Below are 20,090 nucleotides of genomic sequence, written 5' to 3'. Positions count from 1 at the left end.
AAACCTTACAGTTTCTTTTTATTTTAGTAGGTTATTTTACGACGCTTTATCAACAGCTCAGGTTATTTAGCGTCTGAATAAGATGAAGGTGATAATGCCGGTGAAATGAGTCCAGGGTCCAACACCGAAAGTTACCCAGCATCTTACAGTTTCATAACTTTCTTCGCGATCATGTGATTAATATGTTAGGTAGCGGATTAGAAGTTCATTAAAAGATAGGAATAGTGTAGTAGAGGTCTCATGTAGTGGATTTACATAAATTATACATTTTGTCTATGTCTGTTACTAAATTACGCACAGTTGTAACGCCAATCTCCTATCCTGATGCAAGTTGAGCCACAGTTTCTCCTTTCTCAAACTGCTCAATTATTTGCAATTTTTTTTAATACTTAGCACAACATGTCTCCTTTTGACATGCATGGAAGATATTTTGCATAGAACACGAAAAATAGGATAAGGACTGAATGGTTCACAGGATTGCAATTGTGTGTAAGTTCTTGGGGTTATTTCTTTGAAAGCAGATAGTGACTATTTTACAGGTTGGAAAAAAGACCCCTTCACACAAGTAACTGTTTATGTTGTCGGCTCCAGCAGCAGCATTCCTACTGCATACAGTGTAATTGTAAAGACTTGTAATAACCCTCTCTAGAAAAAAAAAATACGTGTTTTTATAATGTAGAGTACTTCGTATTTTTTCTGCAGCAAAAAAAAAAATAATGCGGGAGAAAGGCAAGCAGATAATATGAGAGTCGGATAATAGGGTGATGGAAAATCGAGGTTCTACTGTATTATTTTTATTGTTCTTGTTGTTGTTGTTATTATTATTATTATTATTATTATTATTATTATTATTATTATATTATTTCATAATATTAAGTACATTATTAGTAATACATTAACATTTATTATTTAATAAACAATATTTAGCTTTTTCATTATTGCACGTGAAGGTGTGCCATATTAGTTTATTTACACATTCCATTATACCAAGAAACACTTTAAAATTTTGTAGGTGTCCTGTTGGGAAAATGTAGATGTTTTTCTTTTTTTCTTTTCTTTTGTTTGTAAAGGAAGTCCTGAAGTGATTATTTATTTCAATTGTTCTTGAGTACTTGTTGTTTACCGGTAATTACTTACAGACCCAAATAGTTAAGTACGTTAAAGTTACCCCTTTTGCTTATAATTAAAATAACATTTTGGAAATATGAACACTTGAATAAAATAATTTTTGAGTCATTTCCTAGATCAGTATTCAGAAAAAACTATACCCTGCGAATTTTACGACTATTAGAAGTGATTCTTTTATTTAAGAAATTATATACAGAGAGGTTCCTATACAGACCAGTCCCAGTAGTAATGTTACGTTGGCTTAATAATGGTAGTGCAGAGCGCCTGCCCCATTAAGCTAAGCAGTGAGAGGTGGAGTGGGACCAGTCTGCATAGTGAAGTATGCACGGACCTTTCCATATGCCAGCATATGACCGCTCGCTGCTACAACAGATTTTGTAGATAGAGGTTGGAGTAGGACCAGTCTGCATAGAAACTCTCTGTATGTTTTAGAATATGGTAAATTCATTATTTTAAATTAAAATATATATATTTTTTAATATACTAGTACTAGTAACAATTCTCTCTTAGCTTTCTGTTCGTCACGCTGTCAGGAATTCTGAATTATACTAATATTATTATATTAGATCTCTCTCTCTCTCTCTCTCTCTCTGTGTGTGTGTGTGTGTGTGCGTGCGTAAAAGATTTTGCTGTTGGACATGAAGCATTGGATAAATTGTACTTTAGACCAGTGCCAATTGGATCTTTCTTCTTGGGCCAGATGTCCACAGTTTAATATGAATATCACGACGGGAGTAGATTGAAACGTTATAATTGCAAGCAAGAGTGAGATTTCATGTAGATCTAAATTGGCTTGCCTGTTGTGTGTATCTTTGAAAGAAAGTTGTGCAGTAATACTCGTGTGATGTAATGCTATATGAAATGTCTGACTGTCTTTTAGTTCATGGTTTTAATATACTGATATTAAATTGAATTGAAGTGAAAGTAAAATGTTCACTCCAAACACGAAAACCAAGCATTATAAATTGTAAATTTAGCAATTAATTATTTTAATCACTTATTTCATGTAACATTTCTGTGTCATAGAAAGTCTATATATCTACAAGAATTATATTTCAAATTCCATTTATATAAAAGAAATATTATACAGTGATATAAAAACATACATTTAATGTACCCTAGTTAAAGTTCTTTAAACTTTTATTTAGATTAGTACAGATAAAAGGCTAGTTTATTTCTGCTGCAATAGGGCAAAGGAATATTTTCGTATATATCTGATATGTTTGAAATTCGGACGTATTTAAGGTTGTGAAATAAACTACGAAATTGGGACTATACACAATTTTGTCTAGCTGAATAAAATGTTTACTTTTTTATGCACACAATAAAATTGCTTATTAAACTTCATATGTTTATGATACTGAATTAATAACTTAGATACATTTTACAGAAATTGCAATAATTGCATTTAAATTAGAGAAATGAAAAAGGAATGAAATATGAAGAATCTAATTTCAGAGATACAAAACATGTGATTTAATTTTTTAGATGGATGGAATAGGGAAGGACATCCCTATAAAAAATTGGAATATGGCAAATGGGAATTGCAAATTCCAGCAAATTCTGATGGATCCTGTCCAATTGTACATTTATCAGAAGTGAAGGTAATAACGACTAATGAACATTAACATATTTAGAATGCCTTCCTTTTCTGGAGTTGTATAAAGTACAATTAGTGTCACATGTGAAAAAGTACAATCCTCTATTAATTTTGTTATATATGGGATATTAACCTTTATAAATGCAAACTTGTGGGATATGTAGGTAGATGCTTGGTACTCTGAACTAGACAAACACGAATACTCTTTTTTTCATTGTAGGCCTTTTTTTTACATAAAACTGTTGAAAGTCGGATAGACAGTATTTAATTGTCGGAAATTATAATATCTTTACACTGATTGCATGTTGTTACATTTTGAAACATTCAGACATTATCATTCAAAAAATTTAAATAAAACTTGAAATCCTGTTGCATTCCTTATTTGATATTATGATTTATTGGATCCTTGCAAAATTCTAAATCACTTCGAAATCATACAAAATCCAAACTGCGTCCTATGTAGGCATCAATTGAAATTGAAAGGCATCAACTTCAGAAGTGCCCTATCCTGGGATGTTTATCTTTATTATGAAGATGCCAGGAAGTCCGACTTCTTATGTATCATATAGGTCAATGATCTATATATAATGTACCTGTTATCTGAGAATTAAATAGACCATTCATGATGTAGGTGGTGATACGAACTCAGAGTGGAGAACTGGTGGATCGTTTGTCTCCTTGGGCTACATATGTAGTCCAGCCACCTAGAGTTGAGGGATTCACATTCAAACACAGATTCTGGAACCCCCCTCCACATGAGGTAATATATGTATTATGGCTTCATTTGTGTTTTAACTGTCAGGATTAGAATATATTGTGACAATAAAACTTTTTATTCTTCAGAAATACCATTTCAAACATGACAGAGCCAAGAAACCGCTAAGTCTCCGCATTTATGAATGCCATGTAGGAATTGCCTCTGAAGAACCCAAAGTTGGAACTTACAAGGAATTTGCAACTAAAATTGTTCCAAGAATTGTGAAACTGGGTAAGTTGGTGTGTGTACATTGAGTATACACAGTAGTGTACTCTTGACAGTTCCGAACTCTGAAGAATTGACCCAAAGCAATGTCATAGAATACAGTACTATGAAATTGTTATAAATCATTGTAATATAATTTGGAATAACTTATTGATCATATACGGAAATAAGTCTGATATTTATAAAACTTACAAGAGAATAAATATGTATTTCTCTTTGCCGTAACATCTCTAATGTCTTCAGAACTTACTAAGTCTGTGCAAAATTGATACTGGTGTTTCTTTTGTTAGGATAAGGTAAAGAAAGTGTTTTGCCAACTGCTTACCTACGATGATAAGTCTATGCTGACTCTATGAAGGTCATGGTAGTTATCCTTACCTTTTATAGTTTTCTTCAATTTACTTATAATTTCCAATTTTAGAGAAATAAAGAAGCTTGGGTTTGACTCCCATGAATAGAACTTGGCTTGGATTCCCGGAAGTAAAACTGACAATCCATTCCTTTTCGCAATAGCTGGATAAGATGAGACAGTCTGTTATTTAAGGACCATTTGAAACTATAGAGGCTCTCCAAAGTCACTGAGATAATAATAGGGAGAATATGAAACAGTAATGCTCGGCATATGTCCCTTGCCATGGGTTTGTAAAAGCTGTGTTCTTACATCACACTGACTCATATGCTTACTGCAGCAAAAAATGTCTACCAGGACACATGAAATTATCATTTCTCACCACCACCAACATATTATACAGCTCATGCATTTTGTCAAGACACTCCCCCACTCTTCCTATAGAGCTGCACATGAGATCGGATGAGTCTACTTACGAAATATAGGGGAATGGGTTAGTTTTTGCCTTGAACTCTGTAGACACACGCCTGACCTTCCCTTCTACTCCTACCTCTTTCACAGATACGTTGTTCCCGTACTGCACATCGCGAGTGTCTTGACCAAATGCATGAGCTGTACTCATACTCACTCTAGTCATTCAGCAATTAAGTTTTATGGCCAATTTTATTCCATAGTGATTATTCATCAACAGTAGATATTGAGACACATTTAATAATAATGTCATTTAGTCAACATGGCGCAAGGTCACTGCATGTAATTTTAGTTATCTGTTTGTTCATTCTTTTTCTCTTCTAGGCTACAATGCTATACAACTTATGGCAGTCATGGAACATGCATATTATGCAAGTTTTGGTTACCAAGTAACCAGTTTTTATGCTGCTTCCAGGTAAGATATTTGTATTGAACATTTTCTATATATCTATATTTATTAACAGAAGATATCCATAGCAAGATTGGCTCTCACATTGATCAAGATGAAGGGGCTGGAGCAGGGGCTACTTGCCTATACAGATATACTTGCCTAACAAATATACAACGAATTTTGATGGTGAGGTTGAAGCCATTTACATATCACCACAAAATATATATGCAGAATCATAGTTTTCTTACCCGATTTTTAAACCAGCAATTCAGGCCATCAATCAATTGTATCACCTAAAATGAAAAAAAATTATAGAAATCCATTGCATGGTAAAACAATTTTAAAATTTAAATAATAATATTCATTCATATTCATATATTTATTTCTACATCATGCTTACTGGCTATGGTTCACCATCACATTTCTGTATATGGGTAACCAATAATAACAATATATACTATTTATCTCATCATAGATGTATGCTTTTTCTATGTTTTTATGCCCATAACCTATCAAACAGTTCATCCACTCTTCTCTGTCCTATTTATACATTCAAGCTAACCTATTTTTATCTAACTCATCCCCCCCACAACAGCACCTTCTCCATTTCCTTTCTAATCATCCACATCCTTCCAATAAAAGTCCGTATGTCATTCATGCTCTACTAAACTTTACCTTTGTTCATGCACTGTTTATCTTCTGTACACTCTCACTATATTTTTCTCTTCACTACTTTTGTTCCTTACTCTTGACTATAACACTTTTTGATTTTCGTTATGCTGTCACTTTCCATATTTCTACTACCATATTTTTACTTTACACTTAATATTATGACTTTATTTCACTATTTCACTTCTCACTTCAATAACCATTCCTCACCCACTATTTATTCTTCCTCACTATTGCTGTTTGTGCCCTTGTTTTCTGCTTCATTATTTTTGTTTTTCTCTTTGTGCCTTCTTTCTTTAAAACCAGTTTCTTAAACTATAATTTTTCTGTCCTTAATTATTACCTCTTATCAAAACACCGCTAGTAGAAGACTTGCTCCCATCTTCTTCACTTCCCCTCCTTGTCGAGTTCAGACAACTAAATAATAATATAGTTTTTCATTGGATTCCAGCAAGTTCGGGCTGAATGGTATTGAGAAAGCTGATATGTTAGCTAAGAAAGGAAATAAAGTCAGCATAAAACAAACTACACATTTTCATACGAATTTATTAACAGGTTATAAAGAAGAAATTTAACTCCAGCCATCACAACAATTCAATAACGGAATGTAACATTCAAGATCGAAAAATTCATTGGAAGATTTAAAATTAATTTCTGATCTACTTCGAAACTCTGCTGTGGCCACGATCACTACTGCCTCAGTAAACACCTTAAGGGAATCAGCTTATTAACTTCTCCTAAATGCTTGCTACGTACAAAGGAAGAGGATATGGACATGAAACACTTGACAAGTTGCGAATCTTACGCCCAAATAGTGGGAACCAAGAAGGAAGATTATTTCATTGTTAAATTCTGAGGTTTCATTGTTAAATTCTGAGCAATAGATTCATCCAAATTTATCACATTATCATTAATGTAGGCCTTGTGTATAAACCGTGAATTGTTAAAGTACTTTTAATTATTTTATTTGGATTAAATATGAGTGTTACACTTGTCATGAATCACATACTTCACGATGTTCCATAGGTATTTGTTGACTTCACATGACCCAGGTTGAGTTGAACAATGTCTGTAATTTAGAAGGAATATGAAGGTGATTATATTCATAACGAATGGAATCAGTAGTAGATTATCAGTAGATTGCGTGAAGTGTGTGTTGATTGTAACTGCTGCAGTTCAAGTTCCTTTCAAGTTACTTACTTACTTACTTACAAATGGCTTTTAAGGAACCCGAAGGTTCATTGCCGCCCTCACATAAGCCCGCCAGCGGTCCCTATCCTGTGCAAGATTAATCCAGTCTCTATCATCATACCCCACCTCCCTCAAATCCATTTTAATATTATCCTCCCATCTACGTCTCGGCCTCCCTAAAGGTCTTTTTCCCTCCGGTCTCCCAACTAACACTCTATATGCATTTCTGGATTCGCCCATACGTGCTACATGCCCTGCCCATCTCAAACGTCTGGATTTCAAGTTCCTAATTATGTCAGGTGAAGAATACAATGCGTGCAGTTCTGTGTTGTGTAACTTTCTCCATTCTCCTGTAACTTCATCCCGCTTAGCCCCAAATATTTTCCTAAGCACCTTATTCTCAAACACCCTTAACCTATGTTCCTCTCTCAGAGTGAGAGTCCAAGTTTCACAGCCATATAGAACAACCGGTAATATAACTGTTTTATAAATTCTAACTTTCAGATTTTTGGACAGCAGACTGGATGATAAGAGCTTCTCAACCGAATAATAACAGGCATTTCCCATATTTATTCTGCGTTTAATTTCCTCCCGAGTGTCATTTACATTTGTTACTGTTGCTCCAAGATATTTGAATTTTTCCACCTCTTCGAAGGATAAATCTCCAATATTTATATTTCCATTTCGTACAATATTCCCGTCACGAGACATAATCATATACTTTGTCTTTTCGGGATTTACTTCCAAACCGATCGCTTTACTTGCTTCAAGTAAAATTTCCGTGTTTTCCCTAACCGTTTGTGTATTTTCTCCTAACATATTCACGTCATCTGCATAGACAAGAAGCTGATGTAGCCCGTTCAATTCCAAACCCTGCCTGTTATCCTGAACTTTCCTAATGGCATATTCTAAAGCGAAGTTAAAAAGTAAAGGTGATAGTGCATCTCCCTGCTTTAGCCCGCAGTGAATTGGAAAAGGATCAGATAGAAACTGACCTATACGGACTCTGCTGTATGTTTCACTGAGACACATTTTAATTAATCGAACTAGTTTCTTGGGAATACCAAATTCAATAAGAATATCATATAATACTTCCCTCTTAACCGAGTCATATGCCTTTTTGAAATCTATGAATAACTGATGTACTGTACCCTTATACTCCCATTTTTTCTCCATTATCTGCCGAATACAAAAAATCTGATCAATAGTCGATCTATTACGCCGAAAACCGCACTGATGATCCCCAATAATTTCATCTACGTACGGAGTTAATCTCCTCAAAAGAATATTGGACAAAATTTTGTACGACGTCAACAAAAGTGATATTCCTCGAAAGTTACCACAGTTCGTTTTGTCCCCCTTTTTAAAAATAGGTACAATTATGGACTCCTTCCATTGTTCTGGTACAATTTCCTTTTCCCAAATAGCAAGTACAAGTTTATAAATTTCGCTATATAATGCACTTCCACCCTCTTGTATTAATTCTGCTGGAATTTGATCGATACCTGGAGACTTGTACTTTTTCAGATTTTCTATCGCAATTTCGACTTCTGAAATCGTGGGTTCGGGTATAAATGGCTCAGCAGTTTGTATTTCAATATCGTCCCGATCATTTCTATTTGGCCTATGTACATTTAGTAGTTGCGCAAAATAGTTTTTCCATCTGTTTAGGATTGATGAAGAGTCTGCAAGCAAGTCACCATTCTCATCCTTGATCACGTTTACCCTTGACTGATATCCGTTCTTAAATTCCTTTATACCCTTATATAAATCTCGAATGTTTTTATTCTTACTATTTGTTTCTACCTCATTCAGTTTTTCCTTCAAGTAACCTCTCTTTTTATTCCTAAGTGTACGACTTGCTTCCCGTCTTTCATTGAAATAATTATCTCTATTCTCCTCAACTGGATCCTGTAAGAATTTCAATTTTGCCTGTTTCCTTCTTTCTACTACCATGCAACAATCTTCATCAAACCACGGTTTCTTTTTCTTAGTTTCATAATAACCTATGCTCTGCTCAGCTGCAATTTTGATACTATCTCTGATATTTTCCCACACGCTATTAACATCTAATTCTTTCTCAACTTCGTCGGAACTTTCTAAAGTGGCAAACCTATTCGAAATTTCGACCTGATAATTTTGCTTAGCTTCCTCGTCCTTTAATTTCAAAATATTGAATTTAGTAATATTAACTTGTTGCTCTACTCGCTTGGCTACTGATAATCTTTCTCTTAATTCTCCAATCACCAAATAATGGTCAGAATTACAGTCTGCACCTCTGAAAGTTCGAATATCTACTATACTAGTATGTCTCCGTTTATCTATCAAGACGTGATCTATTTGGTTGTGTGTCAATCCATCTGGAGAAGTCCAAGTATATTTATGTATATCCTTATGGGGGAATGTTGTACTTTTGACAATTAAATTTTTCGATGTGGCAAAGTTGACTAATCTAACTCCATTGTCACTACTAATTGCGTGTAGGCTCTCTTTTCCAATAGTTGGTCTAAAAATATCCTCCCGTCCTACTTTAGCGTTGAAATCCCCCAATAAAATTTTCATATGATATCTAGGGAACTGATCAAAAGTATGTTCCAATTCCTCATAAAAGCTATCCTTTATATAGTCGTCTTTCTCTTCTGTAGGGGCGTGAGCATTTATAACTATGATGTCGCACCATCTACCCTTAAGTACTAAATATGATAACCTGTCACTGATAAATTCGACCTTTTTTACTGCTGATTTTATTCTTTTATGTACAAAGAATCCTGTTCCTAATTGGTGATTATTGTTTCCTTCCCCATAATACAACAAGTAATCTCCTATTTGTGATATGCCATTCCCATCTAACCTAACCTCTTGTACTCCCACAAAGTCTATTCTATATCTAGCTAGTTCTTTTGCTACTAATGTTACCCCTCCTGTTCTATAAAGACTAGTTACGTTCCAAGTGCCAAATCTCAAAACCTTATTCCTTTGCTGTGGTCGTGCCAGAGAAGTTTCCTTTCAAGTAGGTACTTAAAATTCCCTGCTATTCTCATTTCAACATTTCTCTATTTTCGTCATTGTGAATACAGAATGACCTATTTAAATAGTATTGATCGTTTAAGAACTAATTACTTAGCACATAATGAATAGGTGGAACAATCAGTGGCTATGCAGTACAAAGGGTTCAGTTACAAGAGAAATCTTTTTTCCTTGGGTCAACACCTGCTTAAATAGCAACAGAATTACGGTATACCGGATTTTATACTAACGCAATTTTTATTGGGTCATGGGAAATTTGGGTCTTACTTAGAACGATTTAAGTTACATAAGGAAAATGGCTACTTATGTATCTGTGAGGAACAGCAAACTGTGGATCACCTTTTGATTCATTGTCCAGTATTCGAACACAGAAGATTTATTTTGGTCGGACATTTACATTTTTGTAATGTAATATATGACAAACCATTATTCAGTGTATTCAGAAAAATATGCTATTATAAACAGTTTTGTAATTTTATATGTAATATATTTAAGAATTTGTAATTAATTAAAATTAATGTGTTAATTTCTAAAAGCAAGACTGGGTTACTGACGTCAAATGAATTCTCCTTGTAATAATATAAACTATCAGTCTATAACTATAACCCTAATGTACTTTCGGGTAAAATAGGGTTCAAGAAATTGTATATTAAAATAAATAATATAAAATAAACTAATTACTTAAAACTTCCAGTTTGTAGGACCTCCTTCAGCCATTTAAGTTTATTTCTTTTTAATGGTTGTGTATGCGTTATTCAATGCAATAAGCTATGTTGTTCTTACTTGATTTTATTTTTCTCTGCAAATTATCTAAGTGTTTGCTATTACAAAGGTACTTTTCACAATATTTTACGAAAATTTTGCACTGTAATAAAGGTCTGTTTTCAATATTTGTATAGTCGTTATGGAACACCAGAAGAACTGAAGGAGATGGTTGATATTGCACATGAACATGGATTGTATGTTCTGCTGGATGTTGTGCATTCTCATGCCTCTAAGAATGTCATGGATGGCCTCAACCAGTATGATGGAACTAACAGCTGCTTTTTCCATGATGGCCCTCGAGGTGAACATTCACTTTGGGACAGTCGTCTCTTCAATTACTCAGAGTAAGGATTTTGATGTTACAAGTTCATCTTTTTATTTCTAGTCAAAATTCATCCATTAGGTAGTAGCAAAACTAAAGATCATAATTGAACATCAGTTCATTGTTTTCATTGAGGTATAATTAGAAAGTGCAGAATTTAAAGTCATAAAAATTATAAGTAATAATCATTTTTAATTACAGAATTTTGCTTGTTATTTTTTAGTGTTCAGAAACTTGATATAAAGAATATTAGAATGAAACTATTCCCACGTGACTAGAAAAAACTAAGTAAAAAGTCTGAACGGAATACCTTAAGAAGCAATGAATTGTGAAAAGATTTAGTTGTTTTCTTTAATATATTCTTATCACTTTTGGTAATCTAATTTCGTATAGCATAATATGACTATATCTTATAAAAGATCTGCCTAAATTTTTAAAAGGAAAATATATTACGGTTTGTCATTTTTGTCATGTAGTCGATAATTTAAACATCTCTGTTTAAATTACTTGCAAATGTGTGCATCTACCAGTCAAAGTGTGTTGTTGCTGAGGGAATAGTGCAACTGTGGCTCTTATGTGTCTCAGTTCTCCTATTTATTAATTAATTTTTTTTATTTAATGATGCTCGCAACTGCCGAGGTTATATCAGTTTCACAGGTGTGCTGGAATTTTGTCTCACAGGAGTTCTTTTACATCCCAGTAAATCTGCTGACATGAGCCTGTCACATTTAAGCACACTTAAATGCCATCGACTTGGGCCGGGATCTAATCTGCAACTCGGGCATAGAAGGCCAGGTGCTATACTGACTGCGCCACCCAGGGCAACAGTTTCTCCTATCAACACTGGAAAGACGTCATGAATCAAAATTACTGTCTTAGCTTTTTGACTCGATAGAAAAGTACTTAACTGATAAGTGAAATCATTTATACTTTGTGACTTTGTTTGGTAATTCAAACTGGATATATCAGAATAGTTTAAATTATTTTTCAAAATGAAATGAACCCGTTTAAAATTCAATGAATATACAACACTGGAGAATTTTTTTCAGAATCCCAAATTGCTACTTTAATATTGAGAAGTGGTACACCTAAAATGTTTTAGGAGTGTAAGTCGCTCCTTGATGACAATACAGTAAGATTGTTATGATACCTAACAACCATGCACAGACCTTTGATGCCTCTGTACATTGTTGAACATGCAATAGTCTGTGAAGTGTCTGCCCACTGCTTTAAGATCTTTAACTTGATGAAATTGATAAAATAAAACATAGCTTTGAATTTGCAGTTACTAACATATAAGGAGTGTTTGTGAGAAGTTAGTGGAATGCAATTAGTTTTTTGGTGCTATATATAACATCGTGCTTGCTGAAATAAAGAACAAAGCATTGTGTTTGATTTGTAATTAAGTTTATAGAGAACATAGCATTAAGTGACATTAAGCTATGCATCTTCATATAATAAATCTGAGAGCCAATTTCGTGGTGAAGACAAACTGCTTGAAATTAAAACTAAAGCATACGTCATTCCAGTTTGAATTGCAGGTCAAAGCCAGTGAAACAATAGTTGAAACTATTGCAAGGAAATCGAAACCATATTGAGTTTGTTAAAGAATAAAGATTTTATTTTACTGTAATAGTTCAATTAAATTAATGCTTCTTATAATAATGCAGAGTGGTCTATGACATTCTCTACGGCACTCAACGGCAAGCAGGCCCGGCATCAGCGCTTGTCATTCCCTGTGAACGGGGTCTGCTACAGTCTTTCTCTCTCTGTCTCTGCCTTCTCTCTCTTTCCCTGCATTCAAGGACACAGCACTTGGTCACATTACAACTGATAGCTGCTGTTCAGTTGCCTATGAGCTCTGTTGATGTTTGTATTGATGTCCGTACTTCTTAGTTGTAGATTGAAGATAGTGGCTTAATGTGGCACCAAAAAAGTTTACATTACAACAAAGGATTTATCTTATGGAGCGTTATTTGATAATGAATTGTGGAAGAGTGCGACGACATTTTGTAATGCAATTTCCTGGCGTTCCCATTCCACATAGGACGACTATATTAAACCTCGTAAAAAAGTTTAGAAAAACGGGATCAGTTCTGAATAAACGTGGAAAGAGAAACCCAAGTGTACTTACTGGGGTGAAATTCGATGAGATAGGAGAAAGATTGAAACATTCTCTTCGGAAATTTCTCTGCCGTTTCTCACAAGAAACGGGTGTTTCGAAAACCACAGCATTTAGAGCCACTAAAATTCTTAAATTTAAGCCCTACACAGTGACAATAGTGCATGAATTACAGCCTAGAGATAATATGAGTCGTGTGAATTTTTGTAACTGGGTTTTACACAGTGTTGCCGATGATATTGTGGATCCTACAGTAATTATTTTCACAGATGAAGCATGGTTTCACTGACATGGCCATGTTATAATGCAAAACAATAGATACTGCAGTACAAAAAATCCTCATCTCATTCATGAAACTCCTTTACATGATGAGAAGGTTGGCATATGGTGCGGTATAACTGCACATAGGATTATAGGCCCTATATTTTTTAACAATACAATCAATGGTGACAGATACAGAATACAAATACTTAATCCATTTTTTGAACAGTTAACTGATATCGAGTGTCAAGGTGCTTATTTCCAGCAGGATTCAGCAATTGTCCATACAGCAGCTGAAACATTGAATTTGATAAGCGAAATATTTGAGGACAGGGTAATTAGTAGAGGATTATGGCCCTCTAGGTCCCCCGATTTGTCAGCCTGCGACTTTTATTTACGAGGAAAGCTAAAAAATAAAGTATACAAAGACAGTCTGCAGACAATTCGTGAGTTGAAAGACATTATTGTACGAGGAATTGGGAGAATTACAGAAAACAAACTTGCACGTGCCAATGCTAATTTACTTCGGAGATGTCAGAAATGTGTTGCAGCAGAGGGACATAATTTTCATCACCTTCTGTAGTCAAGGTTAGTAAACAGTATGAATACTGTAATTGTAATACCTGTAGCATCTGTAGCAGACACTGTTCACCGGGAATGACAAGCATTGATGCTGGATCTACTTGCTGCCGAGTGCTGTAGAGAATGTCCTAGACTGCTCTGTATAATTAATATTCATTCACAATCTCTAAATCCACTAATTTTCATCATCAGACTTATTCCAAATCAAGAAATTAGTGAATGGATAAATTTATCACAAACAGGAAAATGCGTAAACTCTGTTATTGAGGGCTCAAACAGCCTAGCTCGCGATTTCTCGACCACAGAGAGATTTCAAGGGAGAACTGGGGGTCGAGAAAGCCGGAATATACATGGAGAATTGCAAGTCATCTATGTTACTGGGGTGAAGCTAACATGGTGAGTTGGAGTGACTGAGCTCAGAGTGGGGACCCTTCATTTCTGTAGGACAGTGTTGTGCTTCATTACATATAGGTTGTCCAACATTGATTCATTCCGTAATTCTTTCAACTACCCTCAGTTCTCTTGTGTTCAAATTTGTTACATTCAGCTGTTTGTCTCATCAATGTATTTCACAAACTACAGTTCTCTGGTGTCAGATTTCTTGAGAGTCTATGCTTTACTGCTATATCACAGAGTTGATCTTTCAAGAATTTTATGTAGGCATAAATGAGTATGTTTGTGGACACACATTATTGATGATTCCTGTTGCTTTTGTGTAGCAATGAAATTAGTTTTAGAAATGTCTTGTTTATACTGAACGGTTCAGTTATATTTAAATTATTACTGTAAAGTCGTTAATTCCACATTGTCATTAAATTAAAAGCACAATTTACTCTAAAATAAAACACATGTGATCATTCTGTTTGTCTGTACTGATACTTTCAATTAATTTACAAGAAAATTAAAAAAAAAAGTAATGTTGTAATTTTTTCACATTTCGTAATCACTTCTAAATCAGCAATGCAGTTAATATGATACAAGGATTCATGGTTTAGATAATATAATTTCTTTTGTATCGCTTTGTAATTAATATTTTTGATTTAGTGTTATTGGCTTACCTCATGTTACTTTGTCAGTAATGACTTCTGTTGTTTAAACTCAGGTAATGGTGTTAAAAGTTTTATTCTACTTAGCAGTTAAGAATAATCTTTTGCTGTAATTTGCATCTTTCTTTCAGGTATGAAGTGTTAAGGTTTCTACTATCCAATCTTCGATGGTTTACTGAAGAATACCGCTTTGATGGTTTCAGGTACTAGGTTATTATTCACTATGAATTCTGGATGAAAAATTAATGGAAATTAGTTTTCTCATTTGCTCTTTATACATAGTAAATTTCTTACACCTTTTGAGGTGACAAAATTTTTAAATATGTCATTTTGTTTTGTATTATTGTATCCAGATTACACTTATCAGTACTGTTGTAGTGTTTGATTTCTTGTACTTGTTTTGAGTACAGTGAACACTGAAATTGCTTCAATTGTCTCTTTATGTGAAATATAAGGTATCTTGATTTATTTGTTGATGTAATTTAATGACTGAAAAGATTCAGTATTTATACATCATTAACATAAAAGTTAAGGCTCTTTTATCCTGGAGTCCACACCTGTGGAGTAACGGTCAGCACGTCTGGCCATGAAACCAGGTGGCCCAGGTTCGAATCCCGGTCGGGGCAAGTTATCTGGTTGAGGTTGTTTCCGGTGTTTTCCCTCAACCCAATACGAGCAAATGCTGGGTAACTTTAGGTGTTGGACCTGGACTCATTTCACCGGCATTATCACCTTCATATCATTCAGACGCTAAATAACCCAGATGTTGATACAGCATCGTAAAATAACCCAATAAAATAAAATAAAAAAATTTATACTGGATGGAAAAGCATAGATATTTCCTTTCTGACATCACATTTCTTTCCATTTCTTTTGGGCATCCAAGATTTGAGTCCATAGTTAGTAAAGTAACATTTCGAGAATTAGATCTAAATTTTAATTTTCTCGTTATAAAATTAACGAGAGAGTAGTGTGATATCTGTAATAATATATTACAAATTTGATGGAAGTATAAGTTTTCAATATCGCTGATGCAGAAAAATGTGAAACATCATATACCATCTGTATCCTAATTTCTTTTTCGTGAGCTATTGACAGGTTTTTGCAATTACATTTATCTGGAAACTACAAATGAAATTTTAGACCTTTTGCTTCATTACGTTTATATTGTGTACTAAAAATTATCGCCAATGATTTTCTTCTCGAGTTTTACTTAAACAAAAATTAGTGTCACAAAGATGAGGCACACTTTTGTATTACATGTTTGATATATTTTGCAACATTTCAGTTCCTTTTTCATGTTGATGATATTAATGGTAACATTTATTTTTTGATCCATCCTTTAAAAGACCTGAAGCTAAGGCATGCGTTGTTTTGATTCCCTCTTGTGCTAATTAACTTTCTAAAGTTTTTCCTAGGTTTCCCCAACTGTAAGACAATTGCCAGTAAACTGTGGCTAATCTCGGCATCTTCTTGCCAGATACCATCTCGTTATTGTCAATTCCATTGGTGCTAAATAAGCTAGTAGTTGATTCAGTGTCGTTAATTAATAAGCTGTAAAAAATATAGACTTGAAATAATTTATTATGCACCAAATTGAAAGATACAATTTTGTTTTCTGCATTGCACACAAAAGTCTTTATTTTTAATTAAAAAGTAACATATTTGACTTCATTTGAATGGTTTCAAGCCAGACATGACTAATCCACACGAAATAATTTCGGAGATATTAAAGTTTTATATTCAACTACGAACGTTTAAATCCATATGGTGGCAAACTTAATCTCACAATTGCAGCCTTCAGCAGTCAAGGAAACAATAATTCATGTTGACCACAAGATAGAGTAAGATAAGAGGGTGTGATTAAGATGAGAGACTTATTTTTTGTAATATTGTGGGAATAATCACGTCTGGCTTCTTTTATAAGTTCAGTTTAAGTGGATTATGGAAACAATAATGTCATTCAGACACACAGTAACAATTACTTTTATGAAGAACTTTCATATTTAAAATTATATTGCCGTTTTCCAACACTCTTAACACATTTTTTCAAAACAAAAAGATAATTTAGGATTTGCACTTAGCACTGCAATGCATGTGCTTTCACAACATAAAATTAGAAGTTTTCTCTGTGTACCACATCAACATTGGTCCCAAAATGGCGAGGAATTAAATATCAAATTTCTTCTCTCGTCCATTGACAGCTACCAACTGAACTGAACTGCTGCATTGATTTTAATCTTAGATTTATTCAAAAGATCCAACCCTCCACTTCCAGGAACCATGAATCATTCCATAACCTGTGGTGTATGTATCTTTAAACATAACTCAAGATGATTATTTCGGTGTCATAGTTTTAGAATGTAAAATGTTATCCACACCCTTTTTTGATCTTAAATATTTAGATGAAAAAAGGAAATAAACTGCATTATGTATATGGTTATACACAGTTATTCCAAATTGGGATGTATTCTAAATTACGTGAATCTTGTAGGTTTCTTTAAGGTGTATCCTTCAATCAATTCTGATTATTGCTGTTTTTGTTTGTCGACAGGTTTGATGGTGTTACATCTATGTTGTATCATTCTCGTGGTATTGGTGAAGGGTTCAGTGGCCATTATGATGAATATTTTGGTTTGAATGTTGATACTGAAGCATTGGTGTATTTGATGCTGGCAAACTATATGCTTCATGAGTTATATCCAAATGTTATTACCATTGCTGAGGTGAGACATGTGTATCATTTATTTTATACAGTATATCATTCTCAAATTTTAGTTCAGACCAATATTTGTGTTAAAGTTCGCATTGATATGTGACTTTCCTTGTTAAAGTCAACACCATAGCTCAGGTGATAGCGATAATTCGAAGCTGCGTTCAGGCTTGGGTTGGATTCCCTCTTGAGCTTCGTTTCAGACGTTTTCCCCAACTATATGGCGAATATCAGATAATCTATGGTGAATCCTCTGCCTCATCTCACCAAATACATCTCGCTATCATAAATTCCATTTATGCTATATGACCTAGTAGTTCAGAGAGCATTGTTAAATAACTAATTTGAAAACAGAATAAAAATGAAGTTTTATTAATTGTGGTATCCAGTTGCAGAGTGTCTTTTGTCCACCAGAGAAAATAAAAAAATAATAAAAAAAAAACTAATAGAAATTACCTCTACAACGTATTTTATAGAAAATCGGTTCTGTACTATTGTTTATTCATCTTGATTTGATTTGCGAAAGATAGTAGTAAAATAAGAGTAATGAGAGTAATAAGATAAATTTTTTTGGACATGAGAACATGAGATATTTTATAACAAGGACATATTGATCATATTTACTATTATATGTAAATTTTATTTGCGTCATCTTGATTGTTCTTACTCAAAATATTTATAGAAAACAACCTAGAATAGGTTGTTGAAACACCACATTACAGCCTTTGATTACAAGAAAGCATTCGACAGAGTAATCAGAAATAAATTATCTCAAGTCTTATAAAAATTTAAATTGCCAAATCAACTTCTGGCCACCTCTAATTTATAGTAGAATAATCGTATATCGGTAAAAAAAAACAATAAAATGTAACAATGGAAACCAGTTAATAGAGTCATCATGGTTTTCTTTATTGCTTTTTAGTTTTTCGAACCGTTCCTGCATTCTCATAAATAAATAGTTGCCTTGACTTGTGCTCCGACCCTCATAGTATGCTCACAGAAATTTGTATCATTGTTTCTTAGAGGAGATGTAATTATCTGCTGGGCAAAAAATAACTGTAAAAATCTGAAGTACCATTTGTAGTTTATTAAAATGTCCATATCCTCTGATTGAGGTTCTATTATCAGGCAGTACATCTCACTTGACGATATGTGTCAGAGAAAGAACAATTGTTTGTATGCGACTAAAGTCTGACTAGTGTAATATGTAGCTAGTCGGTGATGTATGCAATGGAGAGGGAAAGGAACTGGCCACCCTACCCAATTATCTCCTGGCCTAGTTGCCTCATAAGTGGTGCCTTCTTGGTATCACTTGCAAGGTTCAGACCTGTTTTCAGGCAGTTGACTAAACAACAACAACAAAAAAATGTCCAGTCAGCTTTGATTAAGAGAAGTAAACAGCTTCGTAAAATTACCTTCAAGTACTTTCGTTATTGTCCCATGCCATAGTGTCATGGTCTAAGGCATCATACCTAGGACCCACATGTGCATGATTGAAGTCCTCAGGGGGAAGGAAATTTCTCATGAAATTTCGGCCAATGTGGGTGACTAGTGCCCACCCAGCATTGTGATGAATTTGGGTAGTGAAATTCGGTTCTGTGAGCGAGCTAGAATGACTGGAGGGATCATCGTTCTAACCACATGATACGTTCGTTCTGGTTGGCTGGTCGTTCACCTCTGCTGAGGAATATGGACGTGAGGCTAGCAGTAGACTGGTTGGCAAGGGCCCTATGTGGGCTGTCACACCTCGGATTTATTTATTTTTTTTACTTTAGTTATTATGGTAAGAGATGTGATAAGAACTAAAAGTTAAGAATGCTGATTACTAGAGTGGATGTGGTGTCTGCTGGTTGGGTGGATGAGCCGTTATTAATGGTGTCAAAACAAAGCACTGACAGTATTTTAATAGTTTTGACAATCACATGTCAGCATATAATTTAATTCTACATTCTCCACTTCAGTCCATGAGGCTCATTTCCCTGCTATTAAAGTTAGAGTTTTGTGATCCAGATCTAAAAACACCTTCCAACCGACACCACATCCACTCCAATGCTCTCAGTGTGATTTTTAGCATTTAGTGCATATAAATCCATTGTCTAGTTATTTTTTGTTTATTATTTCACTATCCTGTATCAACTACTAAGTTATTTAGCATTGATATTTCACGATGCTGTATCAACTACTAAGTTATTTAGCATTGATGGAATTGGTATAGTGATATAATATTTGGCAAAATGGGACCAAGGATTCGCCATGTGTCTAGTTATTAGTGCTTTACGAAGTGGAATAGTAATGTCATACTGTTTTATACAATTGAAAAATATTTTATTTTTCTTAACTGTTCACTATTGTGATAGGAATGATTGGAATTTGCAGATGACTTCCATTGGAAAAGTTTGTGAGTCACTTCCAAAATTTCACTACTGAGCTGCTCCTGTAACATACATAGTAACATAAGTAGAAATGGACAG

At 34.1% G+C, this 20,090-nt stretch overlaps 1 protein-coding gene across 2 annotated transcripts in view; it reads left to right on the top strand.

Annotated features, from left to right (window-relative positions):
- AGBE (1,4-alpha-glucan-branching enzyme) overlaps positions 1-20,090 on the top strand; it is a 68,083-nt gene that overhangs the window by 14,461 nt on the left and 33,532 nt on the right. The window contains exons 3-9 of one of the 2 annotated variants that reach the window (XM_069837852.1): positions 2,617-2,732; positions 3,360-3,488; positions 3,572-3,716; positions 4,855-4,945; positions 10,708-10,917; positions 15,038-15,109; positions 17,461-17,632. In XM_069837852.1, the coding sequence (XP_069693953.1) occupies positions 2,617-2,732; positions 3,360-3,488; positions 3,572-3,716; positions 4,855-4,945; positions 10,708-10,917; positions 15,038-15,109; positions 17,461-17,632 (935 nt within the window). The remainder of the gene's footprint in view (positions 1-2,616; positions 2,733-3,359; positions 3,489-3,571; positions 3,717-4,854; positions 4,946-10,707; positions 10,918-15,037; positions 15,110-17,460; positions 17,633-20,090) is intronic. The other variant, XM_069837853.1, reaches the window with a different exon arrangement.

This window comes from Periplaneta americana, chromosome 10, assembly GCF_040183065.1.
Source record: "Periplaneta americana isolate PAMFEO1 chromosome 10, P.americana_PAMFEO1_priV1, whole genome shotgun sequence".
Lineage (NCBI taxonomy): Eukaryota > Metazoa > Arthropoda > Insecta > Blattodea > Blattidae > Periplaneta > Periplaneta americana.
This window is presented reverse-complemented; position numbering and strand designations above follow the sequence as displayed.